At 41.6% G+C, this 27,454-nt stretch overlaps 3 protein-coding genes across 3 annotated transcripts; 1 reads left to right on the forward strand and 2 right to left on the reverse strand.

The window, feature by feature from the left end:
* Positions 1 to 8,312: 8,312 nt before the first annotated feature.
* cUnh1orf159 (chromosome Un C1orf159 homolog) lies at positions 8,313 to 11,597 on the reverse strand. Its single transcript, XM_080495655.1, has 9 exons — positions 11,479 to 11,597; positions 10,626 to 10,706; positions 10,464 to 10,548; positions 9,679 to 9,774; positions 9,532 to 9,588; positions 9,106 to 9,240; positions 8,901 to 8,926; positions 8,765 to 8,789; positions 8,313 to 8,436 (listed from the first exon to the last, which is right to left on the reverse strand). The coding sequence occupies exons 2-9, from the start codon at positions 10,695 to 10,697 to the stop codon at positions 8,333 to 8,335; spliced, it is 600 nt and encodes a 199-aa protein (XP_080351781.1). The 5' UTR covers positions 10,698 to 10,706; positions 11,479 to 11,597; the 3' UTR covers positions 8,313 to 8,332.
* Positions 11,598 to 15,609: 4,012 nt separating this feature from the next.
* kbtbd12 (kelch repeat and BTB (POZ) domain containing 12) lies at positions 15,610 to 19,035 on the reverse strand. Its single transcript, XM_080495571.1, has 6 exons — positions 18,922 to 19,035; positions 17,422 to 18,568; positions 17,058 to 17,328; positions 16,760 to 16,910; positions 16,436 to 16,633; positions 15,610 to 16,343 (listed from the first exon to the last, which is right to left on the reverse strand). Exons 2-6 carry the CDS (start codon positions 18,492 to 18,494, stop codon positions 16,174 to 16,176), a joined length of 1,863 nt encoding a protein of 620 aa, XP_080351697.1. The 5' UTR covers positions 18,495 to 18,568; positions 18,922 to 19,035; the 3' UTR covers positions 15,610 to 16,173.
* Positions 19,036 to 19,968: 933 nt separating this feature from the next.
* Positions 19,969 to 25,856, forward strand: slc26a6l1 (solute carrier family 26 member 6, like 1; the record flags this gene model as incomplete). The annotated part of the gene is made up of 18 exons (XM_080495413.1): positions 19,969 to 20,108; positions 20,213 to 20,352; positions 20,850 to 20,960; positions 21,050 to 21,225; positions 21,316 to 21,480; positions 22,082 to 22,234; positions 22,535 to 22,617; positions 22,718 to 22,865; positions 22,962 to 23,075; positions 23,399 to 23,476; positions 23,580 to 23,675; positions 23,760 to 23,866; positions 23,960 to 24,029; positions 24,113 to 24,205; positions 24,477 to 24,587; positions 24,698 to 25,135; positions 25,561 to 25,615; positions 25,693 to 25,856. The coding sequence occupies 18 exons, from the start codon at positions 19,969 to 19,971 to the stop codon at positions 25,854 to 25,856; spliced, it is 2,442 nt and encodes an 813-aa protein (XP_080351539.1).
* Between the last annotated feature and the right edge of the window lie 1,598 nt (positions 25,857 to 27,454).

Raw genomic sequence — 27,454 nt, forward strand, 5'->3', positions numbered from 1 at the left:
TAAGGGCATTCCAATTGGCCTCATCAATGACAAGGCAAGAAACTGTCCAGGTCACGCATGTGATTTTTCGCACACATAAATAAGGGCAATTTACCATGATACCTAGACAATATAGCTCTGTACTTCTATCAGGGGTTTGTTGGCCTCGTGTTTATCAAAAGATGGTTTTCAGCTCAACTCAAACTGCACTGAAGCAACGTGTTTTTATTTATAATGTGTTATCTGGTGCAAACGTATTATGTATTATGTATTGCTTTTAGACTGGGGTTTTAATTCCCAACTCTTTCTGTGTAGAGTTCCTGTGTTCTCCCTGTGCCTGCATGGGATTTCTATGTACTCCAGTGGGTCCTCCAGTTTCCTCCCTCAAATACAAATTCATAACTTCAAATTACTCATTGCTGTGGTTGCACTGCAGATAGTAAGAGAGTTCAAATTCAGGCCTGACTGAGATAATGCAAATATAGAAGATGGATGAGACATATCAGACCTCACCTAAATCCTTTACCATACACATTTTCAACCATTTATTTTTTGTGTTCCTACATCCTGTAGCTGCAACTCTGATGCATTCATAGAAACCACAAACATGAATATACAGAACACATAAACTAATGAATGGACCCAAGTGAAATTTTCTGGAAATGACCCATTGCCATGAACACATCAGCACCCATCTTGAAGAGGGTCCGTCTTCTTCTTTTTCACATACTGCCGTAGGTACCGGATGGCCGAAAGTGCACTCACATTGGCGAGCAGAGCTGGACAGGATTTCGGTAAAGTTAGTATTCAAGCAACAACATTTTACTTCTTGTATGATAATTTAGCTCCATGAAAACATGGTACAGTCGAAATGTCCGTTGATTACTTTTACATGACGTCATAAACTAAAATAATACAAATGAAAAAAGTCTACACTGATAAACACAAAGAGTGAAACTATGAAGTTGTTATATGGCTTGGAGGCATTGCTAAAAGTATGTGGTCAAAGGAGACCTAAAACACTCATACTGCCCAATAACTGAGGTATCTCAGGTGACCTTTACTAAACTATTTTCTTTATGTTCTGGCCTTTTATGACCAGAAGGTGTTTCTAATTACCGACCACATTCCAGGAAGTTTTTCCTCCAGCAGTGCTGAGCCTGCTGACATGCGGCCTCCAATGCTTATGATTTTAAACCAGACCTGCTGCTGCAATGTCAGAAGGTGATGGTAATACAAATCAATCAGTGATCAACTGCTATCACAACCTCTGGTAGCAGCCCGAAAGTTCATGTTTATATGTATAAATGGCATATATATCCATATTGTTTATACCGGAAACACACAACTGGTCTAATTTAAAGTTAAAACTGAAATTAGCCTCCGAATTCACCTGGAGTCTCAATGCCGTGCTGTTAAACTATGAGATGAGTACAGAGGTACTTCAAGTGGACTTCAACCATTTCTAACCAATGAAAAGACCAAGAACCTTGATTCTTATACTTCCTGGTGTTGACAGAGGTTTATCACGAAAATAGTTTTTTAGGGCCCTCGATGTTGTATGTTGCACATACTCTTTCTGTGACAAACAACTTGCATCTTTCTACCTGCTTTCCAGGCATCAGCAGCCTCTGGATCCGAGGATTTCAGCACCCAGGATGCAAAAGCAATGCAGACTAAACACATGTCTGATTGCTTCAGTGTGGAGAACATGCCCTCTTGTTCTGTAAATAGCAAAAAGACAAGCGAAAATAGTGAAATTACACAAATTATAGTTAAGCTTTTGTTTTTTGGTGTCGTTGTAGTTCATACTGACTTGTCTGTATGGTTTCCAAAACTATCTGCCGCTCTTTGAACTCTTTCAAGAGCTGAGAAGATGCCGGGTAGACTCCTCCCTCACTGAGCACCGTTACTGTTGGATCCTCTTCTCTAATCAAGATCTTCTCCTCCTCAGCTGGAAACAGCCAGACACCAGACCTCCCACACCGGATGCTACCTTTGTCATGGAAATTAATCTTTCTGATAGCCAGAAAACTGTTCCAATTGCAAGACCCATGCTGATCATCCTGAAGATAAGGCCGAGACATGAATCTCATTGGAGAAATGTCATCCGCTCCATCGCTGTTCGAACTGAAGAAAGCAAAGTGCAGTTTGGGGAATGTGAGATCTCTGACAGTCGGATGAGAAGAAGAAAATATGGGAATGGGTTGTTCTTTGTTGCAGCCAAGAGAGGAAGATGACATTTCATCACTTAGTGCAGAAAGAGGCAAGTCAAAGAAAGGAGCCACTGAGATTTCCTCTGGATCATAAACCTTTACACACTGCAATGCACTGTTTGCTTTGTCCCCTTTGGAAAAATCTTCATATACCTCTGGGAAGGATATTTGGTGACAGGTGTCCAGTAAATCTGCATTGTCAAAATACAACATTGAATTCAGTGTTTGTAAGCTGTCACTTACTTGTAAAACAACATTTTCATCCAGACACTGACATCTGTTGAGAAAAATGCTACTTTCTTCATCACTGCCAAGGGATGGCAATAATACACTGTCTGTGTTGAGAGCGTGAACATTGCGCATACTTTTGCTCTTCATTATCTGCCTTGGCTCTGCTGGTTCTGTCAAAGTGCGGCTCTCCTCATCATCAAGCCACTGTCCTGCAGAGTCTTCTGACGGCACAGGTGTCTGCCTCCCCTCAGAGCTGGCACACTCCTCCTCATGTGGGGAGAAAGAAGGGTTGATGTCTGGCGTTTTACTGTCAGGGTCAGGACTGGGATTCCTACTCGCACCGAGAAACTGCCAGTACTCCTCTTCAAAGTCAGAGGTGGAAAACTCACAGCTGGAGCGGTCTGGCTTGGATTCGTCAGGCTGTGTGAAGTAGTCTGAGTCTGCAGCGTCAGACGTGTCCATCAGACCACCGTCAGACAAACTGCACTCCACAGCGTCGTCCATAGAGGCAGGACCTCTTGGAGAACCAGCTGCGCTCTGAGTGGATAATTCTTGGCTTTCTCTGGGTGACGTGCTTCTTCCCATTTTGAGGAGCAAAAGATCATTTATCGTCAGTTTTTCCATTTCATCCCAAAAGGCAGAAATGGCGTATACTGGTCGAATGTGGCCTGCAGCTTGGGCATAGGCTTCGGGGCTGTCGGCTGTAGAGCAGGGGGTTATTGTTAAACTCGGGACTGGGGAGGAACTGAGCTGATCTCCATCAGTCACTGAAAGGGCCTTTTGATGTGTTTGGGCTGCAGATCCTGTGTCCGGGGTCATGCAGAGCGTGGTGGTGTGTATGTTGTTATTGCATGTGGTGTGGTCAGCTAACATTTTGGGAGCTCTTTCAGCAGCAGATGGAAATGTCAGCGACAACTCAGGAATGCTGCTCTCACAACCTTCATAGTTGTTGGTTGCTGCCACATTGCTGTGGAAGACATTGTCACAGGAATACATTTGTGGGTCTGATGTGTCGGCATCCCGAGACACACTGAACAGTTGACGGTTGTCCGATGTTGGACACAATGAGCAGTGCAACAGCTGGTTTTCCTCAGCCGGCGCTTGATGCTCCTCCACCGATTCAGCAGCTGACAAGTAGCTTTCAGAATCATAACTGTGAGTAGACAGGAAGTCAGCGCTGTCATCAAGCTCCTCCGACTCCACTCGCGCCAGCTGTGAAGGTGTAACTGTGTCTAGCGGGGTGGGAACTGAGATGCCTGATTCATGGTTGTTTCTGTCAGTCTTTGTCTCCAGCATATGTTCTTTGGGTGAATCAATGATGAGCAGTTTTTCTGACGTGTTTTCTTCTTCATTGCACATTTCAACCAGTTGTGATGAATCTGAATCGACTTGTACCTGGTCACTTTCAGCATTGATTTCGTAGCTTGGAGGTGCTTCTGATGTTTTTGCAAGGTTTTGAATTAATTGCGCTTTTTTCTTTCCCTCAGATTCTTCATTTACTTCCACATCAGTCTCAAAAGATTTTAGCAGTGTAGGGCTGCATGTACGACTTCCATCACCGGGTTTTTTTTGCCTTCGTTTTTTTTTAACAGAGGCACGCTCTCTCGTTCTCTTAGGATTTTCATTCACTGTCACGAACCAGCGCTCCTTCTCCACGCTTCGAGGAAAATTGCTCCCGGCCTCGCTCACATCTTTCTCTGTGGCAAGCGGCTCATTCACATTGAGTCCCGTTTGGTTACGAGAAAGTGGGTCAGGTTCTTTGGCATGTTGAAGGTCGCTCTGTGTTTGCACATTCCTATTTTTATTCCCCTCCTGCGACTCTCCTGTACTCTGAAATTCCACAGTTTGCAGAGTGTTTGTAGCACTGTCACGGTTCTCCTCTGTGTTGTCTTCTTCAGTCATAGCATGAACCACTGTGAGACATAATTCTGCTTGTGTCCCATCGTCCTGTGTGCCAGCACCTCCTGGCTCTTCTTGTTTCTCGCTGCGGTTCCTATCATCTCCGTAGCTGTTTACATCAGGGCTCTGCTGTGTGTCCGGCTGGCCTGTGCCTAACACTAAACCAGGATCCTCTGAATCACTAAGGCCAGAGTCATCCGGGCAGGCGAGAGACGGCTGCAGCAAGACGCACTCCTCGCTTTCCTCATAGAAACTGCTCCAGTCATACTCTGAAATGTGAATGCTGTGATCTAAATCATCCATTTTGGGATTCGTTGCAAATTCTTCAATCTGGAAAATGGAGAAAGAAAACAGAAGGATAAATAGATACAAATTTGGCCATTTTTCACACAAAATGATGAAGGGAGCCCTAGGTCCTGTCCATGGTATCCATCCAAAGTAACATCTGTCACCTAAACAGAAATGAGCTAAAAATAGAGCAGGTGTATTTGAGGCTCAACACTTGTTTGTAATCTCCTGTCATTTGTTAGTGCAGTATGCTAACATTCATCAGATCACGCTTCAGAATCGAGCGAGTGCTTAGGCTTAGAGAATCAAAGCAATACCAAGGCGCCTCGGTGAGCTCCATAACAGACCCCAAAATACTCACTGGCTCTGCACCTCGAAAACAAGTTATGTGATCTGATATGGAAAAAAATCAGCTGGCCGCTTAATGACTACTCCCAAAGTTGTTTACATTTACTGATAGTTAAGTTGCAGACATTAATGTTAATCAGTGCGAGATGCAGATTCAAATGTTGGAACCTTGCAGCCTGCCATTCAATTAACTCTTTCATACGCCGCTTGTTTTGAATTTCGTCCCCACATGATTTAGAGTACTGTCGCTAACAAAGTAAAATGTTCTTAGGTTACGTTTCAGTCATAGGCATACCAGAGATTCTTTAAAAACCCCACTGCCATGTGCCAAAGTCATCAAAGGTCTTGTTTATTCACAAACGCAATGTGAAGACACAATACAGTCATAAACGGTTAAGTCCTGCCAATGTCTTTCAGCAAAACAAAAAACAAAAACCAGTAGCCTACCTGCTGCAGAGGTACAACTCCTCCAGTGATAAGGTGTTGGTACTTTTTCCAGGGACATTTCAGCTATGATGTCCATCTGTCCTTGTGTATGTCAGACTGGGCACTTGCACCCAGTTGTTATAAATAGACTAGTATGTCTGGTCACATGTAGCTGCTGGTGCAAACGTCCTTCCCTCCTTTACTAGAGGTGTGACATTTCAGCTCACCAATATACAAATACTGTAAATAACAATAGATCAAATCCAGACAGAATCATTATGATTTTAAATGAAAAACTTTTTTTCTCATTTAGTTCTTAAATGTAAAAATGTACTTCATGTAAAACATGACATTTTATTATCAACCTGCAAGTATATTAAGGTTCAAAGACCCGATTGAAACTGCTAAGATTATTATCATTATTTTATCATGATGGAAAAAATGCGTTTTTAAGGCCCTAAGCATACTTGAAAAGTTACCAAACCCCGGCACATACCTCAGACCAGGTGGAAAATTTCTATAGTCAGTGACCAGCAAAATGGCTCCATAGTGTCCCCTTCAACTTTTACGCATCTGTAACATCTACTATGGACAGTACATTTCACCTACTGTACATCAACATCATTTCATAGGCATGTGCAGCACATTGGGCCCAAAAAAAATTTCAATGGCAGCCATACCATCAGACCAACAGGGGGTCTGCCATTTTGCATTTACTGTGAATTGTTCTTTTATATACAGTATATTGATTAAACATGCTGTACATAATTTTAAAGATAAAAAGCAGATTCGCTGTTTAAGAACTGTCCATTACATAAAATTGATAGGATTAATGTTGGCATGTTTTGAATTATGTGGTCAGTCCAGACAAAATAATTTCACATTAAACATTAGTCCATGTACTCTTCAAGTAGCTCAGTCTAAAAAAAAAAATGACATCTGTTCTTCTTGAGAGGGATTTATATATGTGTCTGTATACATTCAGATGATAACATTGCTTGAATCTTGTGACTGATAAAAGTAAGTCTCATTAAAATAAACATTGGACCACATCCAGCTCTAAAAGGAGAAACACAAATGTCCCACCTGGCGTTGAAGGGAAAGACATGAAAGCTGTCAGGTCTTCATGTGGTAATTGAGAGATCAGGAACAGTACAAGGTTATAGGATCACAACTATGACAATGGTGTATGTTTTTCAATTTTTATAATGAGGCTGTGAAAAGCAACAAGTCAAATATGATACGACACAGAATTATGGAAAGGTGCTTTATTTCTGCAAACGATACATAGATGTGAACTTTCTTTCTGGCACTCAAACTAGAATATGTACAAAAACAATACGTGATTTGTATAAAAACTCACTATATACATGTACTTAGCGTATTGGAGTCTGTGTAAAAATAAATATACGAAGCGCAAAGAGGAACACATGGAATGATTTCTGCTTCTTTATAAGCTTAAGACTGCGCCAACATATGCAGGGAATAGAAATAATTTGCTTTCACAATTGCAGTGTTGCCAAAATTAAAACAAACGCTAAAGAAAATGGTCGAAGGCCGGATAAGCTTTAAGATTACAAATACAGTAAAGGCCACCGAATATAAATGCAATAAAACATACAGACATACATCATGGCTAAATGCCTCCTGGCTGCATTTAAAGCTCATGGCACAGTTATCACAGTAATGGCATACAGTAGGAGCCACTTCCTTCAGAGATTTGGCAAAAGTTTTAGTAGTCAAGTAATCTTAATAATGCAACAACTTTGTTGCCATCGACACCACAGAATCAATCTCAATCACACCCGCTGGCAACATGTTGGGAGGATTTCTTTTAAAACCTCAGATATTTAAAGTGCACAAGGATACAATAGTTTAGGTTTAATAGTAAAAGCAGCTGTAATTTGAAGTCAACTTCATTTAAGAAAATGTATTATATTTTATGGTTCCTTTAAAAAAAAAAAAAAAAAAACGATTTAAGGTGGTCTGTATATGGAATGCAACAAACAATTTCAAATACATTCTTGCTGGTTGATCACAAACATAATAAATACGATGTACAAAACTCAAACATGAAAGCGGTAATATTATTCAAACATTTCTCCAGATTCCGTGTAGTTAAAAACTCAGTGCACAATGATGTACAAAATACAAATAAATAGCACACATGTAAAAATCCAGATAATGGAATCAGTAATGGAGCAAATGCGTAGTCACTCTGCCTGCTAAACAACTGGCTCAATGTCTGTGTTTTAGAGGACTCGACACCCTTGCGTTAATCATCCGGCTGCAAAATGGAGCTTCTTGGCAGATCAGAGCGTTTTCTAACTCCTTCTCAGGCCCAGTGTGACTGTTTCTCTCCTCTGCTCTATGTCAACGTTAAGTCTACGTGAAGGTAACCGGCTTCTCGCTTCAGCGTACTCATTTCCACACAGAAAGGAGTGTTGGATTGCTCTTTTGATCCAAATCTATCAAACTATTCCTCTAACAGTCACATTTTTCCATGAAACACATTTAAATCTTTTGAGAGTGAATTCACACCGCCAGCGCACGAAAATCACTTTCTGTCCATTTCTGCTGGGAAAACTAACGAGAGGTCCTGAGAGATGAGTGACATTCACACAAAAAAAATGTTTTGAATTTAAAAAAGAATCGCTGAAACTCTCCCCCCTCACTGCACATCAATGCGTCTGCTTCATTTCAAATAAAACCTGCCCTGATACCTCACAATGCGAGGAAGATTAACGGGTTACTTACTGGATACGGATCTGATTACACAGAGGAAAAAGCAACAACCCGAGTTATGTGAATACACCAAAAGCAGCTATGGTTTACATCTTGCCGCACTAACAAAAAAAAAAAAAAAAAAGCGTCAGCAGTTATCCTTCACATCTTTGAAACTTGACAGGAGGAGAGCCGTTGTTCCTGAACTTCCTCTCCTCCTCCTACACGTTATAAACTTGCGTCGTGGCTGTTGTAGGTATGGTGGCACCGCGTAGTGTTGATGTAGCAGAGGGCCGCTCCCTTCTGACATATCTTGGCTTCCTCACTTCAAAAGAGAAATGCAGAATTAAAATAATTGCCTGTGAGGCTCACAAGATGAGACATGCATTGAAAATATCTCATCTGAGTTGACCTCAAGTGTTTGGGTTTTTTTTTTCTCCCTCCTCTTGTTTTATTACAAACAGCTTCAATGCAGAGAGATTTTTTTTTTTTTATGGATGCAAACATTTAATTCCTGCAACAATCTTCACCCAAAAGCTGCAAGACTCAGTGCTGGCTATAACCAGTTCAGCAAGGTCGGAGCTTGTTTTTTTTGTTTTAATCGTTGTTTTAAAAAAAAAGCGGTTAACAAAGAGATAATCTCGTCATCTTACCTGATGAAGAGGGGATCATGACCGCCTGCAAAGAAATGCACATTATCCCTGAGACACTAATATTTCTGTAAAAAGAGGTTACATTTTGCAAAGCTAAACATGTGTTTGACAGTGAAAAACAATGAAACGGACTTACTGTTTCACTTGGCTGGAATATAAAGGCTGCAAAAGAGCACAAATCTAAGTTACATTTGAATGTAACAATTAATAGAACATTGAATTAAAGCAACATTTTTCCCCCTCTCAAGCACGTTCCCATTTTATTATAAAGGATTCGATGAGTGCAGCAGTAGCTTCCGACTTTGTTTCCAACCACCTGTTCACAGATGCTGCGTGCTCACCTTTGTTGCGACGGTAGAAGATGCCTGGGAGCCGATTTGAGCGTTTGAGGTAGAAAAAGGAGGCAACGGAAAGAATCAGGAACAGGCTGATCAACAGCGTTCCCAAAAGAAGCGAAGCGGCCACACCTGGGCCTCCTGCACAGAAATGAAAAAAAAGAAAAAAAGAAATGAGGGCCAGGAAGTCTGGAGAACAACTTGCTGTCATATAGCCTTTTAACATAAACACAGAAACTTAAGAGTCTTTACAAATAGAGTGAATTATGCATTCAATGCATTCGACCTGAAAAGTTTGAGGTTTCATGAGGTGGATGAGATCTGGCATTTGGTTTATTATATCATGGCACTATTATTACCCTAGAAAGTTCCTTCTATTAAAAAAACAAAAAACAAAAAACGCACAAATGAATATAAATGCACATCTCTTACCTATTTTTGGAATAACAGTCGTCACTGTTGTGTGATTTTTACGCTCCACTGTGTAGTCTACAAAGCGCAGAACAAACCAAAGTTAAAACAAACAAAAACAACCCAGAATGTGCAGGTTTTTCTCCTTAAAATGCACTGCGTCCTTACTGTAGGTGCAGACCGTGATGTTCTCCAGATCCACGGCTGCAGAGTCACAGAATATGCAGACGGTGTTGATGTTCTCCAGGACTCGCATGAAGCATCCTGTGGAATAAAAGAGAAGAATACATTTTATACAGTTTGATTTTAAGTTCCTTTTTCCATAAAATCCACACATCATTAAACCTTCATATATCTATGAAGATATCTCGATTTAAATCAATATCGGAAAATTGTTGTTTTTCTTGAGAAAACAGAGCAGTGCAATGATATTTTGCAGACATTGCTGAGTATATACATAGTGTATACATCGGTTCCAGCATAGAAGTACGTTTCTCTCCAACCTGTTAGGCTTGATGCCTCAGCTCAACATAACAGATTAAATGAGCTCTATACAAAGCCACACAGGTGTAGCTCACATCTAAAGAAAAGATGCAAATTGATTCCATGCTGCATGAACTACACACTCTCTGCTGTCGTCCTGTTTGAAGATTGTGGTGTCCATGGCCGAGCAGCAGTGCCGACCTCAACCTCTTTGAGTGCATTGGAGGGGTCAGCTTGGTTGTGCCAGAGTAGAACATACCCACATTGGATGACTGGCTACAAATGCAGGTTGAATAATCTGATACTATCCCGGACACACGCTCTCAATTCAACGGACAGCGTGTCTTCAGATACTAAACAATCAGAAATTGTTCGGCACTCGTAGGATAAAAACATCTTTTCACTTAAACCCCCGATAACCCTATTAAACCTGAACATCAGAGTCATTCAGAGCACGTCACACACGTTACCTGGTTCACAGTGTGTGTCATTTGAACACGAGTTGTTCGCTCTTGGCTTCTCGCTGCAGCACTCAAGGGAGTTCTGATGAAGGGCCTGCAAAAAAGAGCAGCGTGCATAGATTAACCAATCATTATAAGATGAATACAGCAGACATAGGTCTGGCGACATACCTTAGTGACAGGTGTTTCAGGTCTGATAAGAATCAAAGTAGCAGCTAAGACCAAAAGGAATGACAGAGCCATACTGGAAGCCTTGGAGACAAACAACAGACTGAGGTTAGATATGCATCAACATTCAACAGCCAGTGACACACATTCCTTTTTCTGTGTAATCCCGGGTCACAATAGGTAGAAACTAAACACTTCACGAGTATCCATAAGACACATGTGTCAATAGGACAGTACAAGAAAAAACATTTTTTTTGTACCTTTTAGACAAAATGTGACAATTAGGGTTGTAAATGAAATCTAAATACTCAGTTAAGATGGGTTCTGATTGTAATGTAGTTCTGTACAAGGGCCTAGTCATTAATAATATGCTCTCAAGTATAAAAGCATATTTTACGTGTACTGATACATTGGCTGGTTATTTTCAGTCACTCATAAAACTAATTCATTTATAAATACAGTTATAACATTTGGTTTCCCACAATAACCAGTTTAAAGTGTTTCTAATACAAACAATAATAGCGATTAAACTACAGAAACAGGCCACCTCCCTGTAAGTGTCGTCACTCGACATTGCACAGAACATGTCTTTCTTTATTTTTGTCCTGACATCCACACTTCAAATGTTTGATAAGCATGAGCCTGACAGGGAGCAGCTCGTGCAGCAGCGATGTGCCGCTAGCTAGCAGCACCTGTCCGCACGGCGAAGGAAGTTTTCTCCATGAAAAAACACCGAGCAGCTCGGCTCGCAGCGTCCGAGGGGCAGATCTGCTCATCTGTCCCGACCTGTGCGACATTAACCAGCTGTGTTTACTCACTCCGCCGCTGCACGACGCAGGATGAAAAGTTCACTCACCAGCCCGAAGCAGCAGCAACAGCAGCAGCAGGCTCCGGCCCGACCGGACTCCGGCTATGGCTCGATGCCCCGCAGGTCCTGTCAGCCTCTTCCGCAGGGAGACCAGGACGGGGACCGGGACCGAGCCGCGGAGCTTCTCGAGCAGACCTGTTGGTAACACACCTCCGCAGACCAGCCACACAGCGAGCGGAGCGGCAGAGAGTTCCGGAGACAACAGAGACGTCCACCTGCCCCAAATCAGCACGTTCACTTCCGGGAGGATTTCACAATGAAGGTCCACAGACGACCCAGTCACTGTCACACAACAAAAACAACAAAAATAATAACAATAGTAATATTTAGAGGTTTGTAATTCCAGAATAAAATGCAAGTGTGAGTGCTAAGTGCTGAAGGCTGAATATATTTCTCTCTCTCTCTCGCGCTCTCTCTCTCTCTCTCTCTCTCTCTCTCTCTCTCTCTCTCTCTCTCTCTCTCTCTCTATTTCAAGGATTCAAGGATTCAAGGATTCAAGGATTCTTTATTGTCATATCAAAGAATGATACGAAATTTGGACTCAGGTCCCGGTGAGCCAGTAATAAAATATATAGTAATAAAATATATAGAGCGTAAAATATATACAAATATACAAGAGCAGAATGTAAGTGTGAAGTGTTTGTAGTGCAGGAAGATGGGAGTCTACGGAACATGGCTCGAGTTCACAAGTCTCACAGCTTCGGGGAAGAAGCTGTTCCTGAGCCTGGTGGTTTTGCTCCTAATGCTCCTCAGCCGCTTTCCTGAGGGGAGGGGCTGAAACAGTCCATGTGCTGGGTGGGTGGAGTCCTTCATGATGCGGAGAGCCCTCCCTCTGATCGACTCGAAAATAACTTACGAGTACTGTTTCAATTAAGAGTTTAATTTAGAAAGAAAGGTCGACAAAGCCAAACTTCTGTCAAAACGAACACGATATCGAATCTTTATTCGTGGGGAAAGTTGTCATTGGGTCACTGTATATTCGTCATTAGTTTCATCTTAAAGTCAGTTCAGACTTTTCCGAGGGTCCATGAAGGTAGCGCAGCCTCTTGCTGACGACAGCTCTGTCGGCGGGAGATTTAATATTGTCGAGCTCACGGCCACTCACCTCCTCACCTTCTCCGTGAGTCCGTCATTCAAACGTCGAGTAGTATTTACTATGAGTCGCTGTTTAGTTCATTACGATAAAGAACTAATGCTGTAAGTGTTAACTGTTAAGATACATTTGTCCAAAACAGCGCCGCTGACCCTTTCTTGACGGGCATCATTAGGCAGCTTGGGAGCTGGAGCTCATCCGACCACATCAGCACCAAAACAATGAATCTTCCAAGTAATATTAAGGATATACTGAACATCCCGACTGGAAGCAGGTAATTAATCACTGCTGAGCCTACTACTCAACTGTGACGGTATCCTGATGCTTGTTCTGTAGACCGACATGGTGGGATTACTTTACCCACGTGGATACATATCAGAAAACATCAAGCTTTATTTTATTGTTATGAATTCATGGAGTTTTGTTTTGCCGCTCAACTAAGCCTGTTTTTTTTTTTTTTTTTTTTCCTTCCTTCCTTCTCCACTCGTTATGGATGAACAGAAATGTGGCTGCCAGCAGCTATTCCAGCTTGACAGACTCTCAGTTGTGGCCTGAAAACTCCCAGAGTACTTCTCAGGATTTGTGTCTATCGTCCAGGAACGCCCAGCAGGGCTCACAAGAGGTGACGTTTTCCTGTTTTCATCTGATGGCACTTGGTGTTGTTGGAAAGATGGCAATGGCCTCAAATAGTGACACCGGGCATGAAGATAGCAATCCAACTGGATCAATTTGTATGTTCAAGTTCTGAGTGTCTTTCACAACTGATTGATTGACAACGCTTTCTACATGCGCATTTCAGTCATGCTGAGTTACGATCAGGGATTTTCCCTTGTGCCTTTTCCCCCCCAAATTACAGTCAGCCCAGCTCGTATACAGTTATGGAACTTTTTAGTACACTTTGTGAAATTGCTAATATATAAGTGTCCTGATTTCAACAAAGTTTAGTATATATACAGTGCATAATCCTTCAGAGCATTTATAGGAACAAACACCATGTGTATGCAAGTGCTCCTAAAGGGAAGATTTGCAATATAGTAATGTTTCATAAAAACCCCTCTTAATGTATTTCCCCCTCCACATTATATTGTTGTTTAGGGAAGTGACCAAACAATTTTAAATGCTTACCTCGCTAAACCTCTGCTGTTTGGAGACCTAAACGACAAAACCAGAACTTCGTGGATGCTGGGTAAATTTGAAGAGGATAAGAAAAAGGCAAAAGAGAAAAGTGAAAGGTAGGTCTTATTAAGCAGTTGGACCTGAAATGTTGTTTGATTTCATACTTCTTTGATACATTAGACAGGATACCAGAAATAATATTAGTTTTCTTTTTGTTTTCTTTTGTAACAGTGAACTTTTAATGAAAGAATGTGAAAACATAAAAGAAACCCTCAACAATGTGAGTAAGGACAGGCCTCCACCTGCTGCTTTTTCAGTCATACAGTTTTTCTTTCATACTCAAAATGTTTTGTGGTATAATAAGATACAACCTTAATGATTGGTGGTGTTTTTTTTTTTTTGGCAGCTTCTACATCTGGTTGGCACTGAGCAGAATGCAGCTGTGTGCCAAACTGTACTAGAAAAATTTGACAGTTTTGCATCAACACGTGAGTTTCATAAAACGTTGTTCATTCAGAAACACTGATTTATTTGGTAAAAAATAAACAAGTATTTAGCACCAGCAGATGGTGCTCTTTATCCTGTGACTAAATGTACACGTTGTAGGCGGCACAGTCACTTCAAAATAGATTCTAGGTCCATGCTTATTTTATTAAAATTTTCTTTTATAGCGTAGTGATTTTTGTTGATGTCATGCTAACTTGGTATGTTCAATTTTGTTTATTGTTTTCAGTGCAAAATAATTTGAACCGTCTCCAAAGTGAAATTTCCGAGCAGTTTGACACGGTGGTAAATAAAGTCACCTTGCAAACAGAGATGATGTATCAGATCCTCCAGAAGAGTTTGGAGGGTCTGAAAGGAGAACAGGATAGAGAGCGGCGCATGCTTGAAAAGGCCCTGGAGCATCTCAGCATTTTAGTGTCGTCGAATTCATTCAAACCCAGCACTGAGCAGGTGACGGACAGTGCCATCCAGACATCACCTTTGCTGCTGCAGTCGATGCTGAACATAATACAAGAAAACAAGCAGGAAGGTACGCAGCTCACACCTGTATCACAAATCCTTGAAAAAAACCAGGCTGGAGTTCCCTCTCTACATAAGCACAGCAACACCAGAATAAGGAAAATCACTCAGAGAACCACGAGGAGGCGCAAGAAGTTGCCTGCGGGGCTCATGCAAAGGAGTAAGTACACCGTCTCAGATGAAAACAGTCAGCCATTCGTGAATCAGAACAAGCATCCCCTAAACTGTGGAGCTCGTCAGGACATTCTCACACCAAACCCGCTGAACAGGGAGAACAGGACCGGAAAGGCTTTACGATGCTGCATCCCGCCACAATACTGGTCACAAGAAAGCACCAGTCCTATAGCTCTCCAGGATGTCACACCTATCATAGAGAAACTGTCTGCAGAGTGCAACATGGGGGCTCCAGCAACTCCAGTCAGCTTCTGGCATCTGTTTGAAACAAATGACTGCGATGTAGACCCTTAAAGGACAAGTAAAAGTCACAACAGTGGGGAACACTGGAAACACAAAAGCTTATTTATATACTTACTCGGTCTTGACATATGTTCTGTTGACATGTTCAGTTGTGTCAAGGAATGAACTCTGTTTTCATGACATGATCTACAAAGCATAAAAGGTTTAAACTGTTCAGTTTTTCTTTCTTTAAGAAATTGTACAAGTTAATATTTTGCTGAAGATGTTTAATTGTGAAAAGTTGAAAAGTATTTTAAATGTCTCTCCCTTCTGACTTGACTTCTTGAATATAAACTGAAAAACCAATACTATATACCACTATTTTTGCATGGCCTCTATTTAAATGAAGATGAAGTGAAGACTGTTTGTAGTGTTCTAAATACAATATGTGTTCAAATTACAACTGACATGCTGCAAAACATGGATACGACTCTTTCTTTTTTCTTTTTCTTTTTTTGCAAAAACACATTTTTATTATGCTTTAGCAAGCATAGCCAACTCAAATAACAAAACAGATATATAAGATGCAACATTTTTACATGTGTACTAAATATGCCAGTATCAATTGGCAGCAGATTTTTAAAAAAATATTTAGTATATTCTCAAAATAAGTCAAATTTCAGACGAGAAGTACATTTTTTATGAAAGCCAGGAGTCCAACTTTGTAATTGTCATTTGTGCCTGTCAGAATAAATCTTTTCCTCATGTTGCTATAAATACTCCAGATATGCACTTCACAGCTATGGGTTTCAGTTAAACCTCTGCAGATGTTACCAAACAAAAAAAGCAATACACATACTGTATTTACATATCACGTCTCTTCTTTCCAGTGTGCAAGTAAGCCATTGACTATGAGTCCATTTCATGCTGAACACTAAGACCGTTTCTGCATGAAATCTTAAAGCCTTCAGCCCAGCAATAAGTGCTTCAATGATTAATAATTACATTCCTCCACTGATTTTTGCAAACACATTTGAGTCTGACTGACAGCCCTGTCACAGTTTCACTAAGTCTGCAGGTGGGGACATTAGCCCCCGCGGGTTGAGATTCGCCACTAAGCAGACATCGTAGTTGTCATGCATCAATGCATGCCGAGCCACCACTGTCCACCGGTTCTCCCATGGATCCAGCTCCAAGATGTCCTTTGTTATATCATCATGGCGATCTGTGGAGGATAAAGAAACGAAAAAGTCATTCATTTGTTCACATAAAAGAAAAATCCATTCAAACAAACTCTTGTTGGAAGTCTTTAATCACCTGCTCCTTTGTAATATCCACACAGATAAATCTTTCCCGCCACCACTCCTGCATTGGCTGCATTAGTGCGCAGTGAAAGCTGGGCGCAGGGAAGCGAAGGTCCATCCCTCCAGTAATCTCCATCTGGATTGTAGATCTCTACAGCATCGAGACAGTGCCGTGATTGCCCACAGTCCACACCGTCACACCCGATACCTCCTGCAAAAAACCCAAGATTACCAAGCACAATTATTCTCTGACAAAGTTTTTCGGACATATTCTAATACACTTCAATTGATTTGTCAAGTTGTGGGAAATAAAGCAGAGCTAAACAAGTAATCCTACCCAGGACGTAAATTTCCCCATTGAGAACCACTGCACTGCAGCGGTACTTTGAGTACTTCATTGGACCTAGCTCTGTCCACTTGTTTGTGTTCGGATCATATTCCAGGAGGCGGTTACTAAGACGGTCAGGCTCATCATCCATCCGGTATGACTGGAAGGTTGAAAAGGATGGACGTTGTGACAGAGCAGAGAAGGACATCCAGAGAAGAGCCACATTTAAAATACAGTATTAGCCGTCTTTGTGAAAAGTGTGCCATGTTTCTCATTTTACAATGCAGTTTCTTATTTTATGCATCACCTGCGGGGTTTGTCCGCCTATCACATAAAGGCGATCTTTCATTTGGACCACGCTGTGGTGGGCCAGGGGCATAGGAAGGGGTGCAGCACTCCTCCACGGTCCGCCCTGCAGAGACCATCGCTCCACACAGTTTGTGATGAGAAACTGATTCTTCAGCTTCATCTGCCCACCGAGCAGGTAAAGAGTATCACCCAGTGATCCTAGAGCATACGAATCACGGTACTCTGCAGATGTTAAGCGCTCCCAGCTTCCTTGGGCCTCCACTTTGTACCTGGAAATTCAAAACAATCAATTTGCATTGGTTCAGCATTTGTTACAGTGTGAAGTGTGTCACTGAACGTCTGTTTTTGTTTGGTTTTTTTACCTGTAGATCTCAATGTTCATGTCTTTCTGTCTCGCCATCCTGCGTACACTGGCCTCTCCGGCTACCATAATGTCATTTTTTTCTGTCACAATCCCAGCACACACATATCCCAGAGCTTCTCCATAGCGAGGTGAAGTAATGTAGTAGGTACGGCCCGTAGATGGGGCGTAGCAAAAGCTGCGCTCAGCATAGTTGCCGTACCGTGACCTGATTCCACCACCGTCATTACCGATGCAGAGCAGCAGATCTGTGGTCTCCATGCCATAGCGCAGCTTCAGCTTGCGTGGGGCAGCCGATGGATGCATAGCCGTGATCTGTAGGGCGTCATTCACCATCTCTAGACATTCAGCGTCAGCCAGCAGGGCGGTGTTTCTCCTCAGTGCCTCTTGTAAGTAGTCCGAGTTGATCAGCGGAAGACGAACCTTCCTCAGGAGCTCTGGAAGATGGCGATAACGCAGTTCTCCATCCAACAGAGTGGTGTGCTTTACCCAGCGAAGAACCACATCCAAGATGGTCTCTTCCCGTGTAACATTCAGATCATCAGATGCTAAGAGTTTCCCAAGCTGATGGGCCTCTAGCTCCAGGATCTCTTCATTCTGGCAAACTTGGACAAAGTGCTGCCTCAAGAAACGCTGGGCGTTGTCGGCGAGCTCCTCTACCCCAAGATCACGAGCAAAGTAATACACACCAAGGCAATTGGAGGCATCCATGTTCTCCATCATGTGCACCTGACAGCGACTGAACACGTCATCCATCTGCAGGAGAAAAGCTGCAATAGAAATGCCTTGCACATTGGCATTAGTGAGAGGAAGGGCCGAACAGTACATGTAGTTCAAGAGGAGGGCCAGGCTGTCTGCGGGGGTGTCACGCAGAAATATTTCTCTGTTGTGGCACTCACGCAAACCACAGGTGAACATGACTCGGAAGTATGGACTGAAGGCAGACAGCACGACCCTGTGGCAGGGAAAACTGATGCCTTCCGCCACCAACACCACATCGGTCAGATGCTCAATCTCCCTCATCCTCCTCAGCTGCTCGAGCAGCACCAGTCCGTGTTTGGCAGTAAGATCCATTTGGATTAAAAATATTGAAAAATGTTTTAATTCTATTTAAAAAACTACACCTGGAAATATTAACAAAGTTGTCTCTGAAAAACAAAAAAAAGCAACAGTTAAGTTATCAATTATTAAACGGCAGTGCCATGAGTACAAACCAGAATGAGATTTGCTTGTTGCACAACTACAAATACATTTGGATTGTGCAATAACTTATAAGTTTACTAAATTTTGCATAATTTTGATGTCATTCTTTGATGTAATTTTTTGATCCCTGTTATAACAATAAATTGAAGAAGATGGGTTCACATTTTTACAAGCACCTTCTTAATTAGCAAGATCTCAGCAGTCACGTCTCTAAATAATGTGAATTTGTGCAAATAAAGTAAAGTAGCAGAGTGGAACATATCAAACAGCAATACATTTACTTGAAAGAAATTCTTACCTCCAGACTTCAGAAGATCTATCGTATTTGTGGGTCTAAACAGACCAGTCAATATCCATGTTTTTCATCAGGCTACATGTGTTGTTGATGTTACTGACCGCGACTGTCGCCGGGTGAAAAAGGTTTGAGCAAACTCAAGGCAGTGGCATTTGGCCCCTTCATGGGAGCCCTCTGAGCTACCAACCCAAAAATAGACCATGTTGGGGAACACACAAGTGGGTCACAAAGGTTTAAGTGGTCAGAAACAGAAAAAGTTTTGAGATAGTTGCAATGAGGAATGTTCTTAATAATGCAGTGATTCATACTTTGACTTGCTGGTATGATATTGTACTTCAGTTGAGGTCATTTTCTCCTTTAGTTTGTTAGTCATGGTCACATGAGTAACGCTGTGGAATGACAGAAACATTGCTCTCAGCTCGGATTCAGATTTCATGATGGCGGTCTCTTAAAGACCCAGTAGATATACTACTGCTCCACATATGTCAAAATGTAAGATATTCCTTCATTGCTCTTTAATGTCAAAACTCTTTCGACCATTGAAGAAATCAATATTGTTGTTGTTTTTTTGTTTGTTTTTTAAGTAATTGTGCTCATTAAGCTAATTTTCCAATATTTAATGGCTTGATTTTTAGGAAAAGCCACTTCAGAGTTTGACCAACCTTCAATAGTTTGTTAAAAAGTAACCTGAAAAAACAGCTGGCCTTGTAGAAGCCTTGGTGTTTCATGGTTCATTAGTCTCGCTTCTGCTGTTGCATGGAAAAAGAGAGACTGGAACTACTCAATGGAAATTAGTGGAGTTAATCTTTTTCCTTTTTCAGACGATACCTGTTGTGCTCACTCATCATTGTAATGCAGATGCCCTGCTTGCAACATCCAAACCATTGTCAACCATTAGGTATTGTAGTGTACAGATGCAGATATATGCGCTGTTTTGGCAGAGGAATTGTAGCATCTGGATTTGGTGGAAAGGGTTCAGCAAACAAGACACTCAAAATCTGCTCTTAAAAATTTAAAAAGAGGCAATCACCTGAACTTGCATTGAGCCCAATGGAGTCCACACGTAGACTTGGAAAATACAGAGTGGAGCGGGAAGTGCTGGATGAACAGAAACTGGAAGAAGTAACACAGAGGAAATCATACTCTGACAGTCACCGTCCTATATCTGAGCGCCTGAAAGATTCATTCAGGTAAGACAAACTCATCAAAGTTTTATTATTTTGATGCTCATTGTCCTACAGAAGTGTACGAAGAAAGTGTGCAAAAATTCATGTTTGCATTACATCCCTCCCAGGTGTACCATACCTAAACTGAAGCGGAGTTTAATGAGCAGCTTCCCTGTGTTATACTGGCTGCCTAAGTACTCAGTGTGGGACTATGGGATGCCAGACCTTGTCTCTGGGATTAGTGTTGGTATAATGCACCTGCCACAAGGTATGGAAACAGCCTCCTACATCTCAGTAAACATATCTATCATTCTAAAAATGTTCTCAAGTTGAATGTCAGTATTTCAGTAAGTAAATATTTAGATTATAGTCCCTGTCAGTTATGTCACATGCAGATCAGCCTCTTTATTAAGTACATTTGAATATACTCTTCTCATATATCAGTGGCAACATCTCAGTATCTTAAAATTCCATAAAAATGTTGCTGTCCCGATCAAAAAAACCCAAACCATATAGTTCAATGAAATAATCTCTAACAATTTTAAACAAAACTGAAATTAATTACGCTTTATAAAAAGGCAGAATGTATCTCTGAGATATTGTACTGGATCACATCAGCGTTTACAAATAATACACCTGAATAAAGTGATTGGTGGGTTGTTGAATTGATTGTCTGAATGGAAACATTCTCTGGTTCGTGGTTGTACATTTAACACAGCTCCTCATAATCATTTACATTTGGCTCAATAAAATTTCCATCCATAGGTATGGCATATTCATTGCTGGCTTCATTACCTCCCGTGTTTGGGCTCTACACATCCCTCTATCCAGCATTGATCTACTTTTTTTTTGGGACATCACGTCATATCTCCATTGGTGAGACGATGGAGTCAAAAATAGCATAACGAAAATGTATTATTTATTAAAGAGAACGATAATCATAGTGTTGTGTTTCTTGTGTTCAGGTACTTTCACCGTGTTGAGTATCATGGTTGGGAGTGTGACAGAGAGGCTCGCTCCAGATGGGGAGTTCCTCAAAAATAACGGGACTAACATCACCACAGAGGTGGATATATCTGCGAGGGATGCATACAGGGTTCAGGTGGCTGCTGCCACAACTGTTCTCGGGGGACTTATTCAGGTTTGCAAAACAAAGTCACCTCTTATTAGCTGTGTCCTACTTTGCGGTTCCTCTTTAAACACACTCAAACATTAATGGTTGTGTTCACAGGTACTGCTGGGTGTGGTAAAGTTTGGATTTGTGGGAACATACTTGTCTGAACCTCTTGTGCGGGCCTACACAACAGCTGCTGCAGTCCATGCTGTGGGAGGACAACTGAAGTACATCTTTGGAGTTTCACCATCACGCTTTAGTGGTCCGCTGTCACTGGTGTATGTGAGTGCTGTCAAGTATTGATTCTTCTCACTGTGGTTTTGTTCATCAAATAGTGTTGACCTCAATGTTTCATCTGTGTTAGTACAGCTTGACCAGACATGATCAAATCTATTATTACAGTATTGATACTGACAGAGGAGTGTGTGCTATCATTCACTTCTGGCACATTTCTTTCCTTCTTTATTCTTTTTAAAAGGAATTTCACTTTATATTTGTTTACCCTATTTTGCAACCACTCTGTAAACATCCTGTAGTCCTGACTTGTATATATAAATGAATGAATGAATACATTTTATGGCCAATATTGACTTTCACCTGGATCAGTGTCCTGCCATTAAATGAGCCTTTTAGGGTTACAATGTGGCGTTTTCTCAATTACAAAATATTGAATTGATATTTAATCAAATAAAAAACCAAAAAAAACCACAATGATATTTCTTGTTATATGTTAAAATCTTGATTACTAATGTAAGTATGTAGACAATATAGCAAGAAATACTAACCAGCAGTTTGAAGTAATGGAATAATTTGTCTAAATTCATGAAATTTCATAAAGTCCCAGCTATAACCGCTCTCTCTTTTTACTGTTCTTCATTTTCAGACTCTGAAGGATGTTTTTTCACTGCTGCCGCACACTCATCTGCCCACGCTGGTGGTCAGTGCTGTGACTATGGTGCTTCTAACTGCAGCCAAGGAACTCAACTCATTCCTCGGGTCAAAGCTCCCAGTGCCTGTCCCAATGGAACTAATCACAGTCAGTCAACGCGGGGACACACTCCCTGGTCCCTCTTTATATCATTGGTGCTGACGCTAATGCAGTGAAAAAGCATAGACGCAAATAAGCGGAAATAAGCAGCTGAATCAGCAGTAGTGCCGGGGCCTCTGCTTTTCCACAGTTCACAGCAAAAACTACTTTGTGGCTAATAATTACACCCTCTTTTCTAAAATGACTGACAAGAGACTAATTATTGACAGTCAAAGATAAGATCATGTTGTTCAAGTCACCTTTGTATATTTGTGTTTATAATCTTAATGTTCCACTTGTTTCCTTCAGATTGTGGCAGCTACTTTGATATCATCCTATGCACATTTGAATGGCAACTACAGTCTTGAAGTTGTTGGAGAAATTCCGAGTGGGTAAGTATTTGAATTTTCCAAATACTGATATATTTATTGGCTGAGTAATATTTAGAGTAACTTTAATAGCTGGTTTCCTGTTTTGTCTTATGCGCATCAGTTTACGTCCTCCGAGTGCACCAGATGTGAGTATTTTTGGTGAAGTTATCGGAGATGCTTTTGCACTGGCAATTGTTGGATACGCGATTTCTATTTCACTTGGAAAAACGTTTGCACTGAAGCATGGATACAAAGTTGACAGTAACCAGGTGACTTGGAGATTATCGCTAAATGACAAGTAAATTTTGCTGATATTGTAATTGTAAAGTGACTTTCATGTTTTGTTTGTCTCGATGCTGCTTCAGGAGCTTGTGGCATTGGGTCTCAGCAATGCAGTGGGAGGCTTTTTTCAGTGCTTCTCTGTCTGCCCCTCCATGTCTCGAAGTCTTGTCCAAGAGTCAACGGGAGGCAAGACGCAAGTAAGTCAACAAACATTTCCTTGATAAGAATAACACGCTAGATATCTTGTGTTTACTTGTGAATATGAAAAACTGATGTCCTGCATACTATGTATTGTAGCTTTAAGAGATGCATTATCCATCGAATTTACATGTGTGCATATTATGTAAAGACTATTCTAATTTAGAAGGCAAAAGAAAGTTGAAGAAAGCTATGACTTAATATTTCGAAAATGTACTAACAGATTGTTACTGATCCCGTTTCACAAAGCAAATTAGTTCATGTGCATGTTGAGCCCAAATATTTGAATAAGCCCATAATAAACTTTCTATCCTTCTCTTAGATGGCTGGAGTGGCTTCCGCTTTAATTGTGTTGGTGACAATACTGAAACTTGGAACACTTTTCCAGGAGCTGCCAAAGGTTCAGATGATTTATAATTAAAATCTATGACACATTATACATTTACTGTAATGTCATACATTGATATGAGGGTATTCTATATAAATTAAATGTGTTGTTTCAGGCTGTCCTTGCATCGATCGTGTTTGTAAATCTGAAGGGCATGTTCAAGCAGTATTCCGACATTATTACCCTGTGGAGAAGCAGCAAGATCGATCTGGTGAGAAGATAAATAAATTATGTGGGGACTATCTACTACATCATTTAAAAATATCCTCAAGCAAGGTCATCTTGTATTACTCAGGTAGTGTGGTTGGTCACGTGGGTATCAACACTGCTCCTCAATCTGGATCTGGGTCTAGCAGCATCTATCACCTTTGCTCTATTCACGGTTATCTTCAGAGCGCAGCTGTAAGATTCATCCACGACTTGTTATAATACATGTCTCTCTGCAGTAATAATATCCAAGTTCGGCTGTGTTATAAAGAGACTTATTTTTTTCAGGCCCACCTACTCTGTTTTAGGAAATGTTCCAGGTACAGAACTGTACGTCGATATGGAGAAACACAGAGAGGTGAGACCAAATGGTTAAAGCCACAAATCAAAGCTCTTCTTCACCAAATAAAAGACAAATAATGACATTTGTCTTTTTCACAGGCTAAAGAGATCCCAGGTGTCACTATATTTCACTCCTCTTCTACAGTATACTTCGCTAACGCAGAGCTGTACCTCGAAGCCCTGAAAGAAAAGGTTTGCTTACTCCCAATCAAAACCTGAAGACCAGACCAACAATTAGTCGATATTTTAATAGTTTAGATAGTTGATAATAACATATTGTGCTAATAAACAAACTTTTTTTGTGCGTTTTACAGTTTAGCCCAAATGTGACCCTCAAGTTTCCTCTTTTAATTTGCATATGATGACTCAAATTGTCTCTACTGGAAATTGACTTATTACATCACTTCATTCCATTTCTGCTGCTACATTACAAAGGTGTTTCGACTTCCCTTTTTCTGTTTAGAGTGGACTTGACATCAGTAAAATGATCATTTATAAGAGGAGGCAGGAGGCCAAACAGAAGCGTAGAGAAAGGAGAGCTGAGAGACGGGCAAAGAGACAAGCTAAGAGAGAGGTAATATTACAAACCGTCATTAAACATTTATTTTTAATTAATCAATATTTTCCCAATGTGTGAGTCCAGTGCCATAAGTCCAATACTTTGTTTCCCTCATTACCGTTCAGAGACGTGCTCAGAGGGCAGCTATGAAACTGTCTGGTTTGCCAGAGTTCTCTGTGGAGGAAGAGCCTGGCTGCTGGAGGGACAAACATGGAGATGGGACTGATACAGAGGAGGAGGGACGGGAGGAGCCGGACTGGACTGAAAGGGAAAATGGTACGGTGTTTGTCATCCCAACCACCCCCCGAATACCAGGTGGTCAGTCCAGATGGGAGTATTTGAAAGGTGGGGATCCAGACTGCACGAGTTTAGGGTGGATGTCAGAGCTGCAGGACGAGGACACCACCACTCTGGGCTCCAGCAGCGAGGACACCCTGAGTCGCGACCTGGAGCGAGTCTCTCTTGGGTCGTTGGGAAAGTGGACCTGGGATATCCACTCCATCATCCTTGACCTCTCCACGGCGAACTTTGTTGACATTGTGGCTATTAAGACCATGAAAAATGTAAGTATGAACATGTCAAACATGTCCAAACATGTCCAAAAGACAATTGAGCAGATCAAACTATTTTTAAATGACTGTTTTTACAATTTTAATAGATTGATTATTTTTGGCAACTACAAATTAGATCCTCAATTTGTACTGAACTGCCTTATAAGGTTGCCGGAAGTTATTTCTATTGTGGTTCTTTTAATGAACAAGCCATAATAATAATAATAATAATAATAATAATAAAAAAACAACAAATAAAATCTTCACGGAGAAAGTCACAAAATGACTGTATTTGATCATTTTCAAGTGTATAAGCTTCCAGCTGATTTTAAACACCTGTAAAGTGACAAATCAATAAAAAGTTCACAATGATTTGCTGTCATACAGACCATTTTTGAACAGATTTTAAATTTTTTCTTTTTTTTTAATATCGACAGATTTTCCATGATTTCAGTGAGATTGATGTGGATGTCTACATAGCTGGGTGTCAAGGTAAGTTAACACTTTACTTCCTTGAAGGTCGACTGTATAGTCTTTGATTTTAATGTAAAATGCCTTTTTCTTTTCAGTTTCTGTTGTGGAAGCATTAGAACTTGGTGGTTTCTTCTCTGAGACAATCACTAAAAAACAGCTTTTTGCTTCTGTCCATGATGCTGTGCTGTACTGCCTGGACCACCGTGGAGCTGCATCGTTCCCCAGATATGAACCATTGTTGGTGAGTGTGTTAAGCTGATGTTCAGGAGAGTTCAAAACTTAAACATACTGTAAGTGCAATTATGCCTGCCAAGTCAATAGCACTTTTTGTAATGGCATAGTGGTATTGCTTAATACTTGGCAATCACTGATAATCAATCCAAACTATATTTTTTTTAGTTAACATAATAAAAAATGAAAAAGCTGATGAAATAAAAAAAACAATCATTATACTCAGTATATACTCCCTTGTTGAGGGCTGTTCGGTCCTTGTATTCCCGGAGCAGGAGTCTGGTTCGCATTGCCGGCAGTAAGTCGGACCTGTTTCCTGTGCACGTTGGCCTCCGGCAGGGGTGTCCTTTGTCACCGGTTCTGTTCATCATATATATGGACAGAATTTCTAGGCACAGCCGGGGGCCAGAGGGGGTCCAGTTTGGGGACCACAGAATCTCATCTCTGCTATTTGCGGATGATGTGGTTCTGTTGGCCCCATCAAGCCTGGATCTCCAGCGTGCACTGACACGGTTCGCAGCCGAGTGTGAAGCAGCTGGGATGAGGATCAGCACCTCTAAATCCGAGGCCATGGTTCTCGACCGGAAAAAGGTGGCTTGCCCCCTCCAGGTCGGTGGAGTGCCCTTGTCCCAAGTGGAGGAGTTTAAGTATCTTGGGGTCTTGTTCACGAGTGGGGGAAAGATGGAGCGTGAGATCGACAGGCGGATCGGTGCAGCGTCTGCAGTTATGCGGACGTTGTATCGGTCCGTCGTGGTGAAGAAGGAGCTGAGCCAAAAAGCGAAGCTCTCGATTTACCGGTCGATCTTCGTTCCTACCCTCACCTATGGTCATGAACTATGGGTCATGACCGAAAGAACGAGATCTCGGATACAAGCGGCTGAAATGAGCTTCCTCCGTAGGGTGGCTGGGCGTACCCTTAGAGATAGGGTGAGGAGCTCAGTCACCAGGGAGGAGCTCGGAGTAGAGCCGCTGCTCCTCCACATCGAGAGGAGCCAGCTGAGGTGGCTCGGGCATCTATTTCGGATGCCCCCCGGACGCCTCCCGAGGGAGGTGTTTCGGGCATGTCCCTCCGGTAGGAGGCCTCGGGGCAGACCCAGGACACGCTGGAGGGACTATGTCTCTCGGCTGGCCTGGGAACGCCTTGGGGTGCCACCGGAGGAGCTGGAGGAAGTGTCTGGGGCGAGGGAAGTCTGGGCAACTCTACTCAGACTGCTGCCTCCGCGACCCGGCCCCGGATAAAGCGGTAGCCAATGGATGGATGGATGGATATACTCAGTGACTGATATCTACTGTATGTGCAGTTAGCCAGCGAACCACATCGCCCGACCCAAATGAGTCTTGTAAATCCAAATTTCTGGGTACAAAATTACTCACTACTGCCACCCAATACACAGAAGTGGCATCACTTAAATTTTACACCCAGTACCTTTAAATAAAAAGTTTGAAAGTGCTATTTTAATTACATAATTTTCTGGTTTCATTACAGGAAATGAACAGCACAAAACTTTAATGCCTTTTCCCAAAGAGGAAACGGATGAGGAACCAACCAACCAACCCAGGACACAAGACCAACTCTATTCTATTCTATTCTATTTATAAATGGCTTCTAGTCTGAAATGAATGACG

This window comes from Blennius ocellaris (assembly GCF_963422515.1).
Source record: "Blennius ocellaris genome assembly, chromosome: 4".
Classification (NCBI taxonomy): domain Eukaryota; kingdom Metazoa; phylum Chordata; class Actinopteri; order Blenniiformes; family Blenniidae; genus Blennius; species Blennius ocellaris.